Raw genomic sequence first — 15,847 nt, 5'->3', positions numbered from 1 at the left:
GAGTGGAGACAGGACAAGGGGAAACGGCTGGAAACTGCAGCATAGGAAGTTCTGCACCAATGTGCGCAAGAACTTCTTTACAGTGAGGTGACGGAGCACTGGAACAGGCTGCCCAGGGAGGTGGTGGAGTCTCCTTCTCTGGAGATGTTCAAGACCTGCCTGGATGCCTACCTGTGTGACCTGCTGTAGGGACCTGTGCAATGCAAAATGCAAAATTATCAAAGACTTCGTATTACCAAAAAGAAAAACAAACAAAAAAAACCCTAAAAAAAAAAAAAAAAAAAAAAAATCAGTGTGAAAATAGTACATTCCTTCCATTTCAAAGGGTTTTATATGTCATTTTATGAGATGAATTGATAGCTTTATATATTCATTGGATTGAGGTGTTTCGCTACCTAACTTATTTCATAAAACTTAGAGGTACCCAGATTCATACGTACCTTAAAATACCACCAGGGTACACATGACATCCTTTTACAGATTTTATTCAGAAAATATTTGACAATATTGACTGTCAGCATCTCAGAGAGATACATGCAGTTTGTAGGAAAATGATGCATCAGAAAAATATACTGTAGACAAAACAAAAAACATGCTATTGAAAATTTTCCACAGTAATGAATGATTTACTAATACTGCAAGTTGGATGATCTGAAGTTAAAGAAGAGCTATCTAAAGGAAGGAGTCTTTATTTCCAAGTGCTGCTTGGGCAAGTAAAGTATTACTAGAAAATGTATTTTTAGTCGTATTTTTATTTCAATTCTTTTATTCTGAATTGTGAATACTGAATTTTTAGAAACCATTATTTTGTTTTGGTAGTCTACAGGTCACAAGAATAGAATAGCGTTTGCGGTTCAACTTCGAACTGAAATAACCTGAAATTTCCATGTTTCTATTGCTAATACCTAAAATCATGACTGTCCTTTACAGTCAGTTCAAAGTTACAAGATACAGTGGCAATTCTGCCCTTACTGCCATCAACAGTGAAGCCAGAAAACAGGCAGGAAAACAGCCCATAAGGAGAGCAGTAAGCACACCATGTTGTACAGAACGTATTTTCTTTCATGGGTTCCCCCAGGGGGGTCTAAAATAATTCTAAATTCTTGCCACAGTCTCCCAGGACAGGAGACATCTAATGGATGAGAGCTTGTGCACACACTTTTTATTTTTCCCCTGCTGAAAAGATAAAAGGATGGCACAAACTTTCTAAGTCAATATCTAATTGATATGTCTGAAAGCAAAAGTGGAACTGCAGTTTGCAATACAGATTAGGGAAACACTTTCTTGAAAGAATAAGTGATCAATCGTACTTTTTGTACTATTAGCTGAAAATACAAGTTTAGCTTCTATGAACTTTATTAGAACCCAGAAATCAAATCTGCATGTGTTTATTCAAGGTGATTATAAGCGACAACAGATCCACTCTATTTACATAAGCTACTTTTAGCAAATTGAGTCACATCTCTGCAAATGCATGTTCTGGTTTCAGTTGGGATGGAGTTAATTTTCTTTTTAGTACCAGCTCTGTGTTTTGGATTTAGCATCAAAATAGAGGTTGTAACACACTGATATTTTAGATGTTGTGGAACATTGCCTGCAGAGAGCTCAGGGCTTCTCTGGTTCTTGCACTGTCCTGACACTGAGGAGGACACAACTTCCCAGGACAGGTGGTCCAAACTGTCTAAAGGGATGGCTCATGCCATAAGAACTATAAAACTGGCGGAGTTGGCTGCAGCTGCTCAGGGACTAGATGGGCATCAGTCAAAGGGTGGGGAGCAAATGCATTGTGCTTTAATAGTTTTATTTGTTTTGTTATTAGTTTTTTATTGTATTTTTCCTTCCATTTGTTTTTATCAATTTCTTATCAAGCTTTTTTACACAGCAGATGATCTTCAAGGCCCCTCCCAACCCTATGACTTCATCATTATCTCAGTCTTTTCTTTTGATTCTCTTTCCCATAACACTATGGAGGGAAGGAGTGAACTACCATGCGGTGGTGAAGAATATTCGTAATATAGTATTAAGCTTGAGTTTTTCACCAAATTGCTTCATGTTCACAGTTTTCTTGTCATTTTTAAAATGCATCCAGTCAATATCAAGTACTTGACAGTGGTATTCTCTCAATGTAGCCTACATGTATCAAAGTTCGAAATATTACTAAACAAACCAGAACCAATGTATACAGATGTGTAGGGAAAGAAACCACTGAAATGTACCAACCGAAAGAAATACAAAGACAATTAATAATAGAGCTATAAAATTCTGAAAGGAAGACCTTCTGCTTGAAGTGGTTTATTCACAGTAGGAAAGTACTTACAATATCTAAAGACTGTGGGAATACTTGAATGCCATCTGAAAGGCCCTGCTTGGTAATATTTTATTCCATTTAACAAGCTTATTGTCATGCCTTGTAGAATGACAGCTGCCAAGATCAGCATGGAATAGCAACTTCTACAACAAAGTGATATCTAGACCTCCTGAGTAATATTTTCCTCTAGAAGTTTTGCCAAGGAACTTCAAGAGTGCATTCTACCCTGGATTATACAAACAGGTATCTTAGTCACAGTAACCAAAATCATATAAAACTGAATTTGCCAAGTCCAAGGTCAAAAAACATATTTACAAATGTGCTGAAAATAAGTCTGAATGAATGCATTTTATACCATTTTACCCACAGTGCAAATTAACAAAGAAATGTAACAGGTCTATTGTCTCCTTTTAGAGCTCTGTCAAAATCAATCTCAATATTTTTCCTATCAAAGTATGTTCTTTTAAAAAATATTCAGATATTTTATCACCTCATACTTGATTTTTATGGGCTGAAATAAACTATGCCACTTTGGTAGCGTTGAAAAGCACTTCAAAGGAGCTGAAAAGCCATTAAAGTTGTTTAGCTAGTATTAATTTGTAGCAGGAAAGTACCAGAGAAGAACAGAATAAATAACAGATACTCCACTGCACATATCCATGAACCTGAGATTCTGTTTTATAAACATTTGTATTATAACATAAATATGTATATAACATATAGCATATAACATATTTTATATATAGATATAACATATAATAATATACAACATTATATGTATATAACATAAAACATAAGTATTTGTTTAATAAAATCAGCTTTTGTATTATGTTCTGTTCTGCACTAGGCAGGTCCATAAGATGTTTTTTAGTTTTTGTTTTATTTTGTTTTTGAGCAGTGATGCCTTTTAGATGCTGCATCCAGCCTCACGTTTCAGTACCTAGGATATAGCCTAGCTTGAGGTGGAATAGATCATGGAGTATAGAGCTGTCACTGAAAAAAACCCTGCCGCAATCCTATATGTTACTCCTGAAGCAAACATGGTGTAGTGCCTGAGATTTAGAGTCTTAACTAGATATAACTCTTACCTAGACTTATCTAAACATAAGCAGGATCTGCTTTTGAGAAATACACCTATTCATAACTGATTTTTGCCTTATGTCACACAGGAACTTGTACAACACATCCATCCAGTAGAACAGGATCAGAACCAAAAAGATTCTAGCAGAGAAACTAACTTATTTGGAAACAAAAGTGCATAAAAGAAATACATTTTTTTCTATTCTAAATGGTAGCTATTTTTAAACACCTGATTTAGGAAGCATTCATTCCTTCAGTATGTTTACACACACACAAAGTATCTATTTTTACCCATTAAGAAAACATAGCACACAAAATTTTTTTTGTCATAAGCACATCGTATTATATATATAAATACATGAGTGAACATACCATGTGATGTTCAAGGTTTCCTTTGTCATAAGCACATTATATTAATGCACAACAATAACAACAACAAAGGAGCAAAAGCATAAACTTTAAAATATATAGTCTGAAAGAAAATTAACTAAAGAGAAGTAAAATGAGGAAAGAAAATGGAAAATATAGCAGAAACGGTTCTGAAACATTAACTTCACTAACCTCAGATAAACAAGTGGAAAGTCTATTTTAACAAAAAGAATTTGTGCATGGTGTCAGATGTGCTGTGTATCGTTTCTAGTGTTCCTGACTTCTATAGAATGTTCATTTGAAAATACATTCCTTCATTATATAGGAATGGAATTATTTTGTAATTAATGATTTGCAACTTGTATTTGCCAATAATGTTGTCCCAAAAGTGAACAGAAAAAAAAAAAATCATTTATTTTACTTTTGCTGTGTAAGACCATTGCAAACCAGAGACGATTTGAACAGCTTCCCAAATAGTTTAATAGTTTGCTGTAGTTTTCACTCCTCTGAAAGAAGCTAGGGAAACACTATAGCAGTGAGGTTTTTCCAGAATATATTTCTCTCTTTATTAGGAGAACTTCTCCTTTACTCTAGAGACCTATATGCTTCATCACTTGAGCTTGAAAAACAGCCTATACTAATAACAGCCTAGCAGGTCTTGGTAAATCCAAGTTGCTATAACAATGTCTCAAGAGATAACATGATCTCTTTCCACAACGGAAACAGAAGAATATTTTAAGGAACTAAAAAGAGAGTAAAATGAAGGCATCTGTGTAGAACTAAACATATAGAAATGTAAGAAATTTTCTTCAGATATACTGAGTGATTGTGTCAGTGCCAAGAACCACCTTTAAAAATGAATATCTGAAAAACAAACAACTGAGTGTGAAATATTTTTATTTTAACCATGTCCCATTAGAAAAAAAGGAAGATTTATTGCAAAGCTGTTTTTCCAACAGTTTTTTATAGATTTATATTAGCTATCTTGAAAAAAAAAAAAGTTTTTAGAAACTGAAGATGGTATGGAAGCAATGTTTGTAATCACTTCACTGTAGTTAGATTTTATAATGCAGCCTGGATTAACTGGGACCTGGCAAATCTGCTCCACTGCAAAACTTCTAGCACTGCTCTTACCTCTCCCACTAAATAACATCCATTCGCATCACTCCATTAAAGGCTGTTAATTAGTTAAGTTACTTACTTTCAATCCATTAGTTGAAATCCAAACCAGTGAACAGACAAGAAATATGACAAAGGAGGAAATAGTTGGTAAAAGGAAAACAAGAAAAGAATAAATACAGAAACCAATTCTTCTGACCTTTCACTGTACTGAATACTCATAATGATATCTTACACTCAGCAATGGTCTTCATTAGCATATATTTGACTAGAAGTGAGGAGCCAACAGAAAAGAGTAAACTCACCTATTCTACCTTCAGCATTTTTAACTGAACAAATGAAATGGTATCTAACAGCAAGTGCTAGCAGATGAATCACAAAACTGCTGGGTCTCTGACCTCTACTGCTCACCTGTTAAACACTCCTGTTCCAGCAGGACACCCAGAGCAGGGTACCCAGAGCACATCCAGGTGGCTTTTGGAGATCCCCAAGGAGGAGACCACACAACCTCTCTGCGCAGTCTATATCAGTGCTCCATTACTGGCAAGCACAGAGCAGCTTCCTGATGCTCAGAGGGAACCTCCTGTGCTCCAATATGTGTCTGATGCCTCCTGAACTGGCCTTGGGCATTACTGAACAGAGCCTGGCTCCACCATCTTTGCGTGCTCCCTTCATTTATTTGTATGCACTGCTGAGATCCTACTTGAGCTTCTCCAGGCTGAACAGCCCCAGCTGTCTCAGCCTTTCCTCACTGGAGGGATATTTCAGCTCCTTATCATCACTGGATCTTCATGAGACTTCCACCAGTCCATCCACATTTCTCCTGTACTGGATAGCTCAGAACAGGATACAGCAATTGCTGTGTGGCTTTAAGCCAGAAAATGGTCTACAGATTGTAAAAATGGTTGTCAGTAAAAAGTTCAAGCTTAACAATTTAACAGTGAGCAGTGTGTTTGCTGTCCTGCATGTATTAAAACTGAATTGTTCTGCCCCTCCCTTGTACAAGATCAGATGTACAAATTGGCTGTCTCATCTCCCTGCAGTACACAAACGTGCATACAGCAATTTCTCTTTCATTCCATATGGTAAAAATCTAGATGCATAGACTGAAGGAAGTTTGAGATCACTTTAGCGTATTTCTGATAGGGAAAACCAGATCGTCAATCACAGGCTATGCAGAGAAAGCAGTCAGACTCCAACCCAGAAATAAGTCACTCAGTGTTCATTGTCTACGCTCCATGTGCATCACCCTGATCACCACTTTCATGTTATGTTACCACTTATTTTCCTTGTTACATTATTACTTCCTACACTAGAACCAGCCATTCAATCACTCATCAGCTCAATTTCATCATCATCATCATCCTCTTCAAGCTCACTACAACTTTTCAAAAGTACTTTAATTTCTCATCTCCAATAGAGTAAACCCTTCACAATTCATCACTTATTAATTAATCTTGAACTAAAAAACAGAGATATCATCTGTATCTACATCTAAAATCACAGAAAAATCAGTATAAATCAACATCACTCAGCCTTCTTTGACTATAATGAAAGAAAAAGGGGTGATCAATGACTTAAACTGATCAGGATTGAAGGTAATTAGCATATAGCATCTGACTCATTGCCTGCTTATCAACATAGATTTTATGTTCATCTATAAGAATCGAAAATTTAAAAAATATCTTAATTTTGACCTTATATCCCATGCAATAAGTATTCCAGAGCAAATTTTAGAAGATGGTTATCCACCTTTCAAAAATATTTTTAATGGATATGCTGATGGACTCTAAAAAACATAGTCAGTACAGTAAATCATTAGGACAGCTATCCCTTCTCTTTTTTTTTTCCTCCCCCAAGTACTGTGAAATATAAGTTGTACCCTCAGAATGCCACGATAACTGTAATAAGGACTACATTTGTCCATCTGAGCATCAGTAAATTGGATTTTTTATTTTGTTATACTACTTCAAATTATACCATTGCAAATATTTTGTCTGCAGAAAATGATATAAAAATTATATATATACATATCCTCTGTGTATGTATGTGTATACAGATACATATATATATAATTTTTTTTTCCCAGTTCTCATGATGGACTAACAACTCAGTTTCATAACACACTATCATTTCCATGCTTTCCTGCACTTTCTTAATTTTTGTAAGGTATGTCATATAGGAAACAGCTGAGCCACATTTGTGTCAAGTCTGCCATTTCTAATTATCAGCAACTAAGTGTAAGCAGTTCCTCCTTTGGCTTAACACATGTACACCTATCTTCCAAAAATTCTTTTATGCCACAATTCATAAAATTGTTTAGGTTGATGTTAAGTCCCCTGCACTAGATTAATAACTAATTACAGGAGATATTTATCATCTCAAGTTTCCTACATGAGGATTGTCAGACTTAATAACTTTCCTCATATTTTCACTATTTACAGAAATAGTGCTTCATTTATCATATACTTCAGCAGTGTGACAACATTAGACTATTTTCTCTACTTTTGATGTACTTTAAGAATCATAAAACAGTGTAAAGTCTTGACAACATATTGGAAATTTTATTATTTTTGGTAACATTTATTTCCACCTCACAGTGTTTCTTAAAAAGCTATTCTAAAACAAGTCAATGCAGAAGTAGAACTGGCTAAAAACTTAATAAATACACAGTTAAGCATAATTAAATAAAACACATTCTGATTTTTATCACTGATTAGTTTTTGCAGAGATTACGAAAATGATTCATTTCATATCCGTAAAAAGTCTTTTATTTGACAGCAATGCCAAAGGAACTGTTTCAGAAGTAGTTTTCAAGTGGATTCTGGGCATTTAACTAAAAGCTGAGAGGAGTCAGTACTTCTCTCAGATCTTGCAGACAGAGATGCTCCAGGTTTGTTTTTTTTCAAGTCGCTTGCAGGCTGGATTGCAAAGTAACTCAACGCTTAAAGCAAGGTTATACAGAACAGCACAAATGTGCAGCCAGTGCTAATTCCACTGGGAATCTCATGCTGCATTACTGAGCATAGTAAGATGCCATCCTCACAAAGTATTGCATAATGAGGGCAAAAAATAAATTATACAAGACATTACGTTACTTAAAGAAGGTATAAGTGACAAGTTCCAAGTTTACCATTGCAGCAAATATTGCAGCAACAGTATTATCCTAATATTATGATGAAACACAAGAGTATCTTCCAGAAAATCAGCTTCTAAACCTGACACTTAGCAACCAGCTACTAGTTGTGCAATGAAAACTGCTGTACTGGGTGGGGGTGAACCAGTGCTGCCAGAAGGCTGTTCTGGCTCCCTGCGGGATGAGACAGGTACAAACAGCAGTGGGAATACCAAGAGGCACTGGTGGTGGGAAAGAAATGGGAATACTCCCTAGCACTAAAGCAAGCAGATATCCATAGCACAGACTACAGAGATGCTCCATGGGGCATATGGTGCTTGTAAAATAAATGTGGCCCACATCTCTGTGGGAGAGAGGAAAAGGGGAACACAGTGGAAAAGAGGACAAATGCTGCTTGTGACATCCCTCTTCCTCATCCCCCGGCACTGCTGAGGGTGGCAGAGGATTAAGAAAAAAAGGAGTGAAACTGAGCCCAAGAAAGAAGCGGGAAAGATGATAATCTTTGCTGTTTTGATCCTTAATACCTGAATCTATTTTAATACGCAATAAATTAAATTTCTTTTCCCTAAATTAAGGCTTCTTTGTCCTCAATAGGTGATCTTCCTGCCTTTATTTCAGCCCACAAGCTTTCGCATCCCCTTTTTTTCCCTCTATTTTCCCTCTAGTCTTGCTGAGGAGGAAGAGTGAGAGAACAGCTGTATAGCTGCTCAGCTGTTAGACAAGGATATCCACCACATCAGTGAAACTGCAATTATTTATGGCAGAATGAAATAGTACAGATAGCTGATCAAACAGTATTCTTTTTAGTTTTTCAAACATTTAAGTTAAACATTTTAGCACAGTTAAATCAGGTACTATGTCAGTATTGAAAAACTCTGAAAAGTAAATGCTCTTGGACATAATTCAAATGAAAGTTATTGTGAAATACCGAAACTGAAGCGATAATAGAAGACAGAGAGTAAAAGCAAGTCATCTGCCAAACAACCTAAAACAAGCAGCAGAAAAGGCAATATAGCAACCGAAAGACAACTTTTCCTTAGAGATGTGCATGTACTTATTGTGAATATTTCAGTTGTTCTCTTACTGATTTGTAACCTGGTACCATAATAAATACCCTTTACTTAACCATTCTACTAACGAAAAATACTGACCTTAACAGTGGAGTATTACTGTATCTATTTAAAAATAATTTAAAAAAAAAAAACAACAAGTCCGTGTGGATAGTTTTTTGGGGGGTTTTTTGTTTGCTTTTGTTTTGTTTTTTTTTCTTTTTTCTGTTGTTTGTTTTAAAGCTGTTTCAATGTCATTATGTTTAATCGGAACACACTCCACTTTCATCAGATTATACAAATACGGAAAATGAGGGAATATGGGTAATCGGTATTTCTTCTGCTTTTCCTACCTGTTAGAACAAGGTTTGAAAGGGATGCTATCAAATATATTATGGATAAAAAAATGCTAATGTACCCCAGTATCTTTACTGACTCAATCTACAAAAGTACTTCTCTTCCAAACGCGCTTTTCTTTAACAATATTTTCCCTTCATTTGTTCAAACAAAATGGTCAGTGTAAAACCAATAATAACATACTCTGCATATCCTTCTTTGACTTCTTCAACTACTGGTTTCACAACAATGCACCAAAGCATTAGTATCAATGAAAGGACACTGGGATGGGCCTCAGGCAGGAGGAGGAAGGGGTGGCAGACACAGTGCATTATGAACTGCCTCTGTTCACCATTTCTCTGCACCATTCAGCAAGGAGGGCATAGAAGAGTGGGGAATTAAGAAATTATGTTGAAACTGGGAAGATGAGGAGTATGGGGGAAAGTGCCTTTAGTTTTGTCTTTCTTTTCCTCTTGCCATCCTTTGCTATTTTTAATTGGCAATAAATTCATGTTCCCCAAGTCCAATCTGTTCCGTACTGAATCTGAATCTGTACTGTCTCTGACAGTAATTGGCAAGTGATCTCCATGTCTTTATCTGACCCATCATCTTATTTTTTCCCTGACTTCTTGAAGAGGGAGACTGAGAGAGCAGTTGAGTGGGTATCTGGCAGCCAGACAAGTTTAACCCAGTATAAAGACTGAATTTTTTTTTTTCATCTATTTTTTTCATAATCACTAAAAATAAATAAACAAACAGATAAATAAATAATATTCAACCATACAAAAAATCAGAATTTAATGTAGAAAATTCACTTAAGTATGCCAAGTTATCTTTGTCCAACTTCAGTACTGTATTTTGAAACTTAAACATCTGACAATCACCGTCACATCATTTTACATAATACTTTTGTAAAGAAATTTGTTTCACTTTACATATGTAATTAAAAAGTATGACATTTAAAGTAGGTGGCACATTTTATAACTTCTAATGGAGTTTAAGTTTTTAATGTACCTGACTGTAAACACCTGATAATTATGCAGAGGACTTAAAGGAAATCACCCTTCAGATAATGCTTAAAAGATTAAATAAAATTAGAATTAAGAAATGCTACAGTTCACTTTCAATGATTTATGACAGATATATAATACAAAAATACAGCTTCTCTTCTGGAAGTCTTCTCTATACACCAAAACCAGATTACTCAAAAATACAGAAGTATCAATGCTCCTGGAGCAAGTTTGCACTTCAGTCAGACCTGCTGAATACTAACATGAAGCATTAGCATTTGTCATCACCACAGATTAAAACACACAGTTTGCTTGTGCAAAAAACAAAAACAAAACAAAAAACAAACAAAAACAATCTAGCCAAAAGGTTTCACACATTTGTAGTTTTAATGTATTTTTAATATCAAATATGAAGAGTGTTACATTTTCAGGAAGAAAAAATTATTTTAGCAGTTTTTGCTCTGGAAAATAATTCCAGCATTCACTAAACTTGCATTTTATTGAAAATGTACTGTAAGAACTGACCTATTTTTTTTATATTCATCTCTGCTAATGAAATGATGGAGCATCCACACAAGACAGCAACTTTGGGACTAACCTTAGCAAGTGATCATCTGTTCAAAGCATCTTCAGCACTGTGTCCTCTACCCACCACATATCTACATCAGACCAAATACTCCCAAGGCTTTTCATGCCTTCATCAATTCACATTAACTAATGTAGGCAGTCATCACAAAATTTTTAAACACTCCTCTAGCACACGGAAGACCATATTAATAATTTAGTCTGGTAAGAAGCAGTGTGGAAAACCCCATATGCTCTCTGCTAACAAATGCAATGATCAGTTCTGAGAAAATTAGTGTTTTAGTGATCCAACTGAAGAGAGCAGATGGAGATGCTTCAAAGTAGAATATGCTCATTTTTCCTGACTCCACTACTGCACATTTTCATAGTCAGGTTTACATTACAGCTTCCAATCATTGATTATGTTTCTTCTACATTTCATTTGTATTTTGACTTCCTGACTACTAAACTTGTCAAAGGTCTGCATTTCTGAGTTTATCCACTTCAGACTCCAACAAGAAATCTCACCACCAGGTCCTAACCAGCACAAGAAGACTGTACCTTTGTGCCATTTACTCTCATTTATCTATAGTGCTATTTCGTAGAAGTTCCACAAGACAACAGCACTTTTTAAGAGCACTGGTATAAGAAGATCAAATTCAAGTTACCCATCTGTGCTCAAAGCTCAGTGAGGTGCTATGATAAAAATCACATTCCTCTGCAGAACTATGCAACATGTTATGTCATGCTTTGCTGAACCTCCTTAGGGCTTTATTTCTAGATGTCATTTGAATTTTTACTGCTTTATCCATTCAAATTTGCAAGAACAAATGCAATGACCATTAACAAAACTTCAAAGTAATAAGTTTATTTAAAATCAAGTCTCAAAGGAACCATCATGTTTGTCGATCTCAGTTTGTCAGATCTCTGCAATATAAAGACTTAAAGACAAATCTTCTGCATACTAAAAGAATTTACAGGTTTGGGTTTGAAAGAAGAAATGGGAATATTTCTATGATGTATAATTAGCATATAAAATATATAAGATGTACTTTGATATATTTTAGTATATAAAACTTCTGAGGCAGCTATATACCTGCAAGAGTAATTGCTATGTTAGATTAATTGAGCTTTCTAAGATCTTTTTTAACTCTCAACTTTTAAGACACTGTTTTACAAGCCATTATTGGAGACTCATTTTCTTTAACTTTTAAAATGAATGTCAAAACTACTTCAACTGAACATATTTTTTGCTTTAAGCAAAAAGAAACTATTTTTTTACTGCCCTACAAATGCCTTGCAGATACACACTTTTAAAAACAAAAATAGCTTCAATCAAAACACAGAAATAATAGTTCTTGCTAATTCCCACAGAACCAAAATTTTGTGCTTGCCATGCAAAGGTCTTGCACTCTTGAAAGTTTTGATTCCTTTCAGTTACTTAACAAGAATTGTAATGATCACAGAATCTAATAAAACACTGTGTCATGTGTAGGAGAATGTAATAAATATTCTGGGGCCATGGCCTTGCTTGTGGAAAGAATGTTTATGGAATTCTGGAAACAATAAAGAAATCTAAAGTGAAGTTTTAAAATCAGAGATTTACTTCAGCTGTAAAATCTAACACTATTCTACTACAAGAGAACTTTCTGGTTTTATTTCAGTCAGGGTTCTGCACCAAGGAATGAAAAAAAAACAGTTTTCCTTGACTTTAAAGAAAGTAAACAAACAAAGCCCCAAATGTTTTTTTTTTTTCTTTATTTAAAAACCCAACAATCTTCTCATGTACTACAGAGAATTAAAATGTCTTAGCAAGTTTGTAAAAAAAATCAGTAGAAGACAATAAGCTGGGTTGATAATGTGTTAAGAGAAAAAAAAAGGGGGAAACTAATTCTATTCTCTTTTTTAATATCATGAGTCTGGTATATCTTAGACTGGTACTATATTGTGTGTGATGGATACAGTGATCAAAAAGTCCTCTCAAAGGAATTAAAAACCCTCTGACACCCGTTCTAACTAGGAGCTATGGCCTGCTATCAAATGAAAAACAAAACAAGTTCATCATACCTTAGATCATTAATAAACTGAGCTTACACTAATTTAGATTTTTATCTGGTAAATACCCAAACAGTTCTTTGAATTTCTGAATATTCACCCAACTCTTCAAAGTAAATACACTAATAATACTCTGCTGAATGTGTCTCCATGTTGATTAAAGACTATTGCTATATCACATACCTTTCATATTGTTTTCAGTATCCTTTAATTCAGTACATGTGGAAACTGGGAGAAATGACTTCATACATATTAATGTTTCAAGTTAATTGTAAAATGGGAAAAATTCTTAAACTACTGAACAACTACCTCTCAATAAAATTTAATGAAAGTGTTCATCATTTTCCATATTTTCTCTGTTTGTTTTAGCTGGAAGATAATTTGAATAGCTAAATTAAATCTGTGGCCATCTCTTACAATTTAAGCTTTGAAAACGTACCTGTGTAATAAGAAGCAAAATTAAAACAACTACAGAGACAGAAGTCAATTATCTAAAAGTTCACAAGTGCGGAATAACTGTCAGTGATGGAAACAGTTTCCTTTTTTTGTTAAATTTCATAACTGTACTCGGCATGAAGTTTCAGAGTTATATGCACACAGGTAAAAGACACACTGCATACTCTAGTTCAGTAACAAACTTCAGAACAGTTTGAAAAGAATCACTTTGGATAATACCAAGCAGACCGTTTTACTCACAACGTTCTTGCAGTAAAGTATACTACTCCAACCAATTATAACCTTAAAAACCCCCACCTTTTAAATTTACATTTTTCACCTTAGTTGTTTTTTTTTTTTTTAATTATTCTAAAATTTTCCAGTACAGTAGTTTTTCTCATCAAATATGGCCCTATAATGACATAGGGCAATTAAGTGCTTTCAATGCCAAAGTAAGGATATCCTTACCCCTACCCCAAACAACACCTAAACCAACAACCCAAAACCAGCCTAATAAGCTACGAAAGAGGAGCAGTAGTAAAAATTCAATGGTACTTCATATTCAAAACATTTCTATATTACTAATTTTAGAACATCATACTTTTGTCAAAGTTCAAGCTTATTTTCACTTGAATACGTTCTAAAAGACTCGAAAGAGCATATATATGAAAAAGTCCACAGCCATACAGAAGAAAAGTCATTCTAAGCACTCTTTCCTGTTCTCCTTAATGTAGTGCATACTGGTCAGAAGGAAAAGACTTCATTAATATCCCAGTTATCCTTTCAGTCTTTGCTTTTCCTTTACCTTTTTTCCTTCTTTCCTTTACCTTTGCCAAAAGGTAAAGGATTTTATGCTTTCTAAACAAACATGAATTTGATTACTTAACTCATAATAGCAATCTATTTTTCCTTACATAGACAAAAATATGCTTCATTGTTCATGTATGTTTAAATCTGTTCAAATGCTCTCCACTTATGGAAAGATTCATAGTAAATGTACATTTCAGTCAGGCATGTTAAAGAGCACGTTCTCATGTAATCTACAGCAAACAACCAATTAGGGATGCCATCCAATTATAAGCAAACTTTCCACAACAAGAACACATAAGAGCACGTGAGGTATGTTTAGATGATTTACCCACACCAAACAAGAACAACTCAAAAAACAGTTGGTTTTACTCATCTCCTCCAACCCCCAAGACATGAAGCAGTATTCTCAACTAATATAACTAGTTGATTTTGCTTTATACTAGTATTAGATCTTATAATGAAGTTACCTGTCATTAATGATCCAGTTCAGACACAGATTGAGGGAATTAAGGTTTTTGCATCTCTTCACTATTTCCATCACTGTTTCATTATCCAGTTCTGTGATATGACGTAGATCCAGGCTAGAAAGATTTCTTAGCTGTTGAGACAAACATAACAGAAATAAATAAAATATTCATATAGAAAACTTATTCACATAAATAATGGTTATAAAAACTTTTGAAAGTTTTTTAATCACGTACTTATGCAAACTAGTCAAGAAAAATGAAGTTAATGTATTTCCACACAAAAAAAAAAAAAAAAACCACCACAAAACAGAGATATTTATCTAACATAACTTAAGCATCTGAAAACTACTCTCACATTTGGAATTCAGACAAGTTTCAGTCACTCCATGACATCAAGAATCTCTTGTTCATGGTTCAGTACACATCATGAAAGATCTCGGCATCCCTCCTCACTTTCTGTACATGGTGTAGGACACCAAAGTGGCATACCAACTCATTTAATTAAAGAAAGGAAGGGCAGTAAAGAAAGGCAAGACAGCACATTTGTGACATTTGTGCTCAAATACTTCAATGCACGTGATTAAAGACTCAACAGTCCAAGGTTTTCAAACTGTGTACATCTCACTACATGAAAAATAAAATATGTATACATTAGTCTTACCTTACAGTCATCAATAATAACTTTGATACTCCAAATAAAAAAAGATCAGAGTTGCAGAACAAGATGATTTAATATTTATGCACCAATTAACCTGATTTGTTCCTATTATAATCACTATAATGTCCTTCAAAAACAGACAGAATGTTCTTACTACTTTCCTGAGCCATGGATTCATAGAAGGAAATTTATAACTATTTTTGTAGCATCCTCAAACAATAGATCAGTTTAATCATAATAACTTCCAAGTGGTGTTTGCTTTATAAGCTGTCTGAAATAATCTCTGTTATACTCTGGAAAAAATAATTGCATTAGGTAATACTGACACTTAATTAAATTTACCTTCACTGTAAGAGAGAGAAAATAATCCTATTCAGTGATTTAGGTCACTAAGGATTTGATTAAGTAAAGGCATACAACTGAGATCATATAACTTGGTCCACTTCAGTAG

The 15,847-nt window shown here is 34.5% G+C and overlaps 1 protein-coding gene across 1 annotated transcript in view; it reads right to left on the bottom strand.

Annotated features, from left to right (window-relative positions):
• Positions 1–15,847, bottom strand: part of FBXL17 (F-box and leucine rich repeat protein 17) — a 284,374-nt gene that overhangs the window by 174,986 nt on the left and 93,541 nt on the right. Inside the window, exon 6 of the mRNA XM_042864916.1 lies at positions 14,739–14,869. Within this exon, the coding sequence (XP_042720850.1) occupies positions 14,739–14,869 (131 nt within the window). The remainder of the gene's footprint in view (positions 1–14,738; positions 14,870–15,847) is intronic.

The sequence above is a fragment of the Lagopus leucura genome, unplaced genomic scaffold, assembly GCF_019238085.1.
Source record: "Lagopus leucura isolate 7727_CA_CO unplaced genomic scaffold, USGS_WTPT01 Super-Scaffold_774, whole genome shotgun sequence".
Lineage (NCBI taxonomy): Eukaryota > Metazoa > Chordata > Aves > Galliformes > Phasianidae > Lagopus > Lagopus leucura.
The sequence above is the reverse complement of the archived record's forward strand: the minus strand, read 5'-3'. Positions and strand labels throughout refer to the sequence as shown.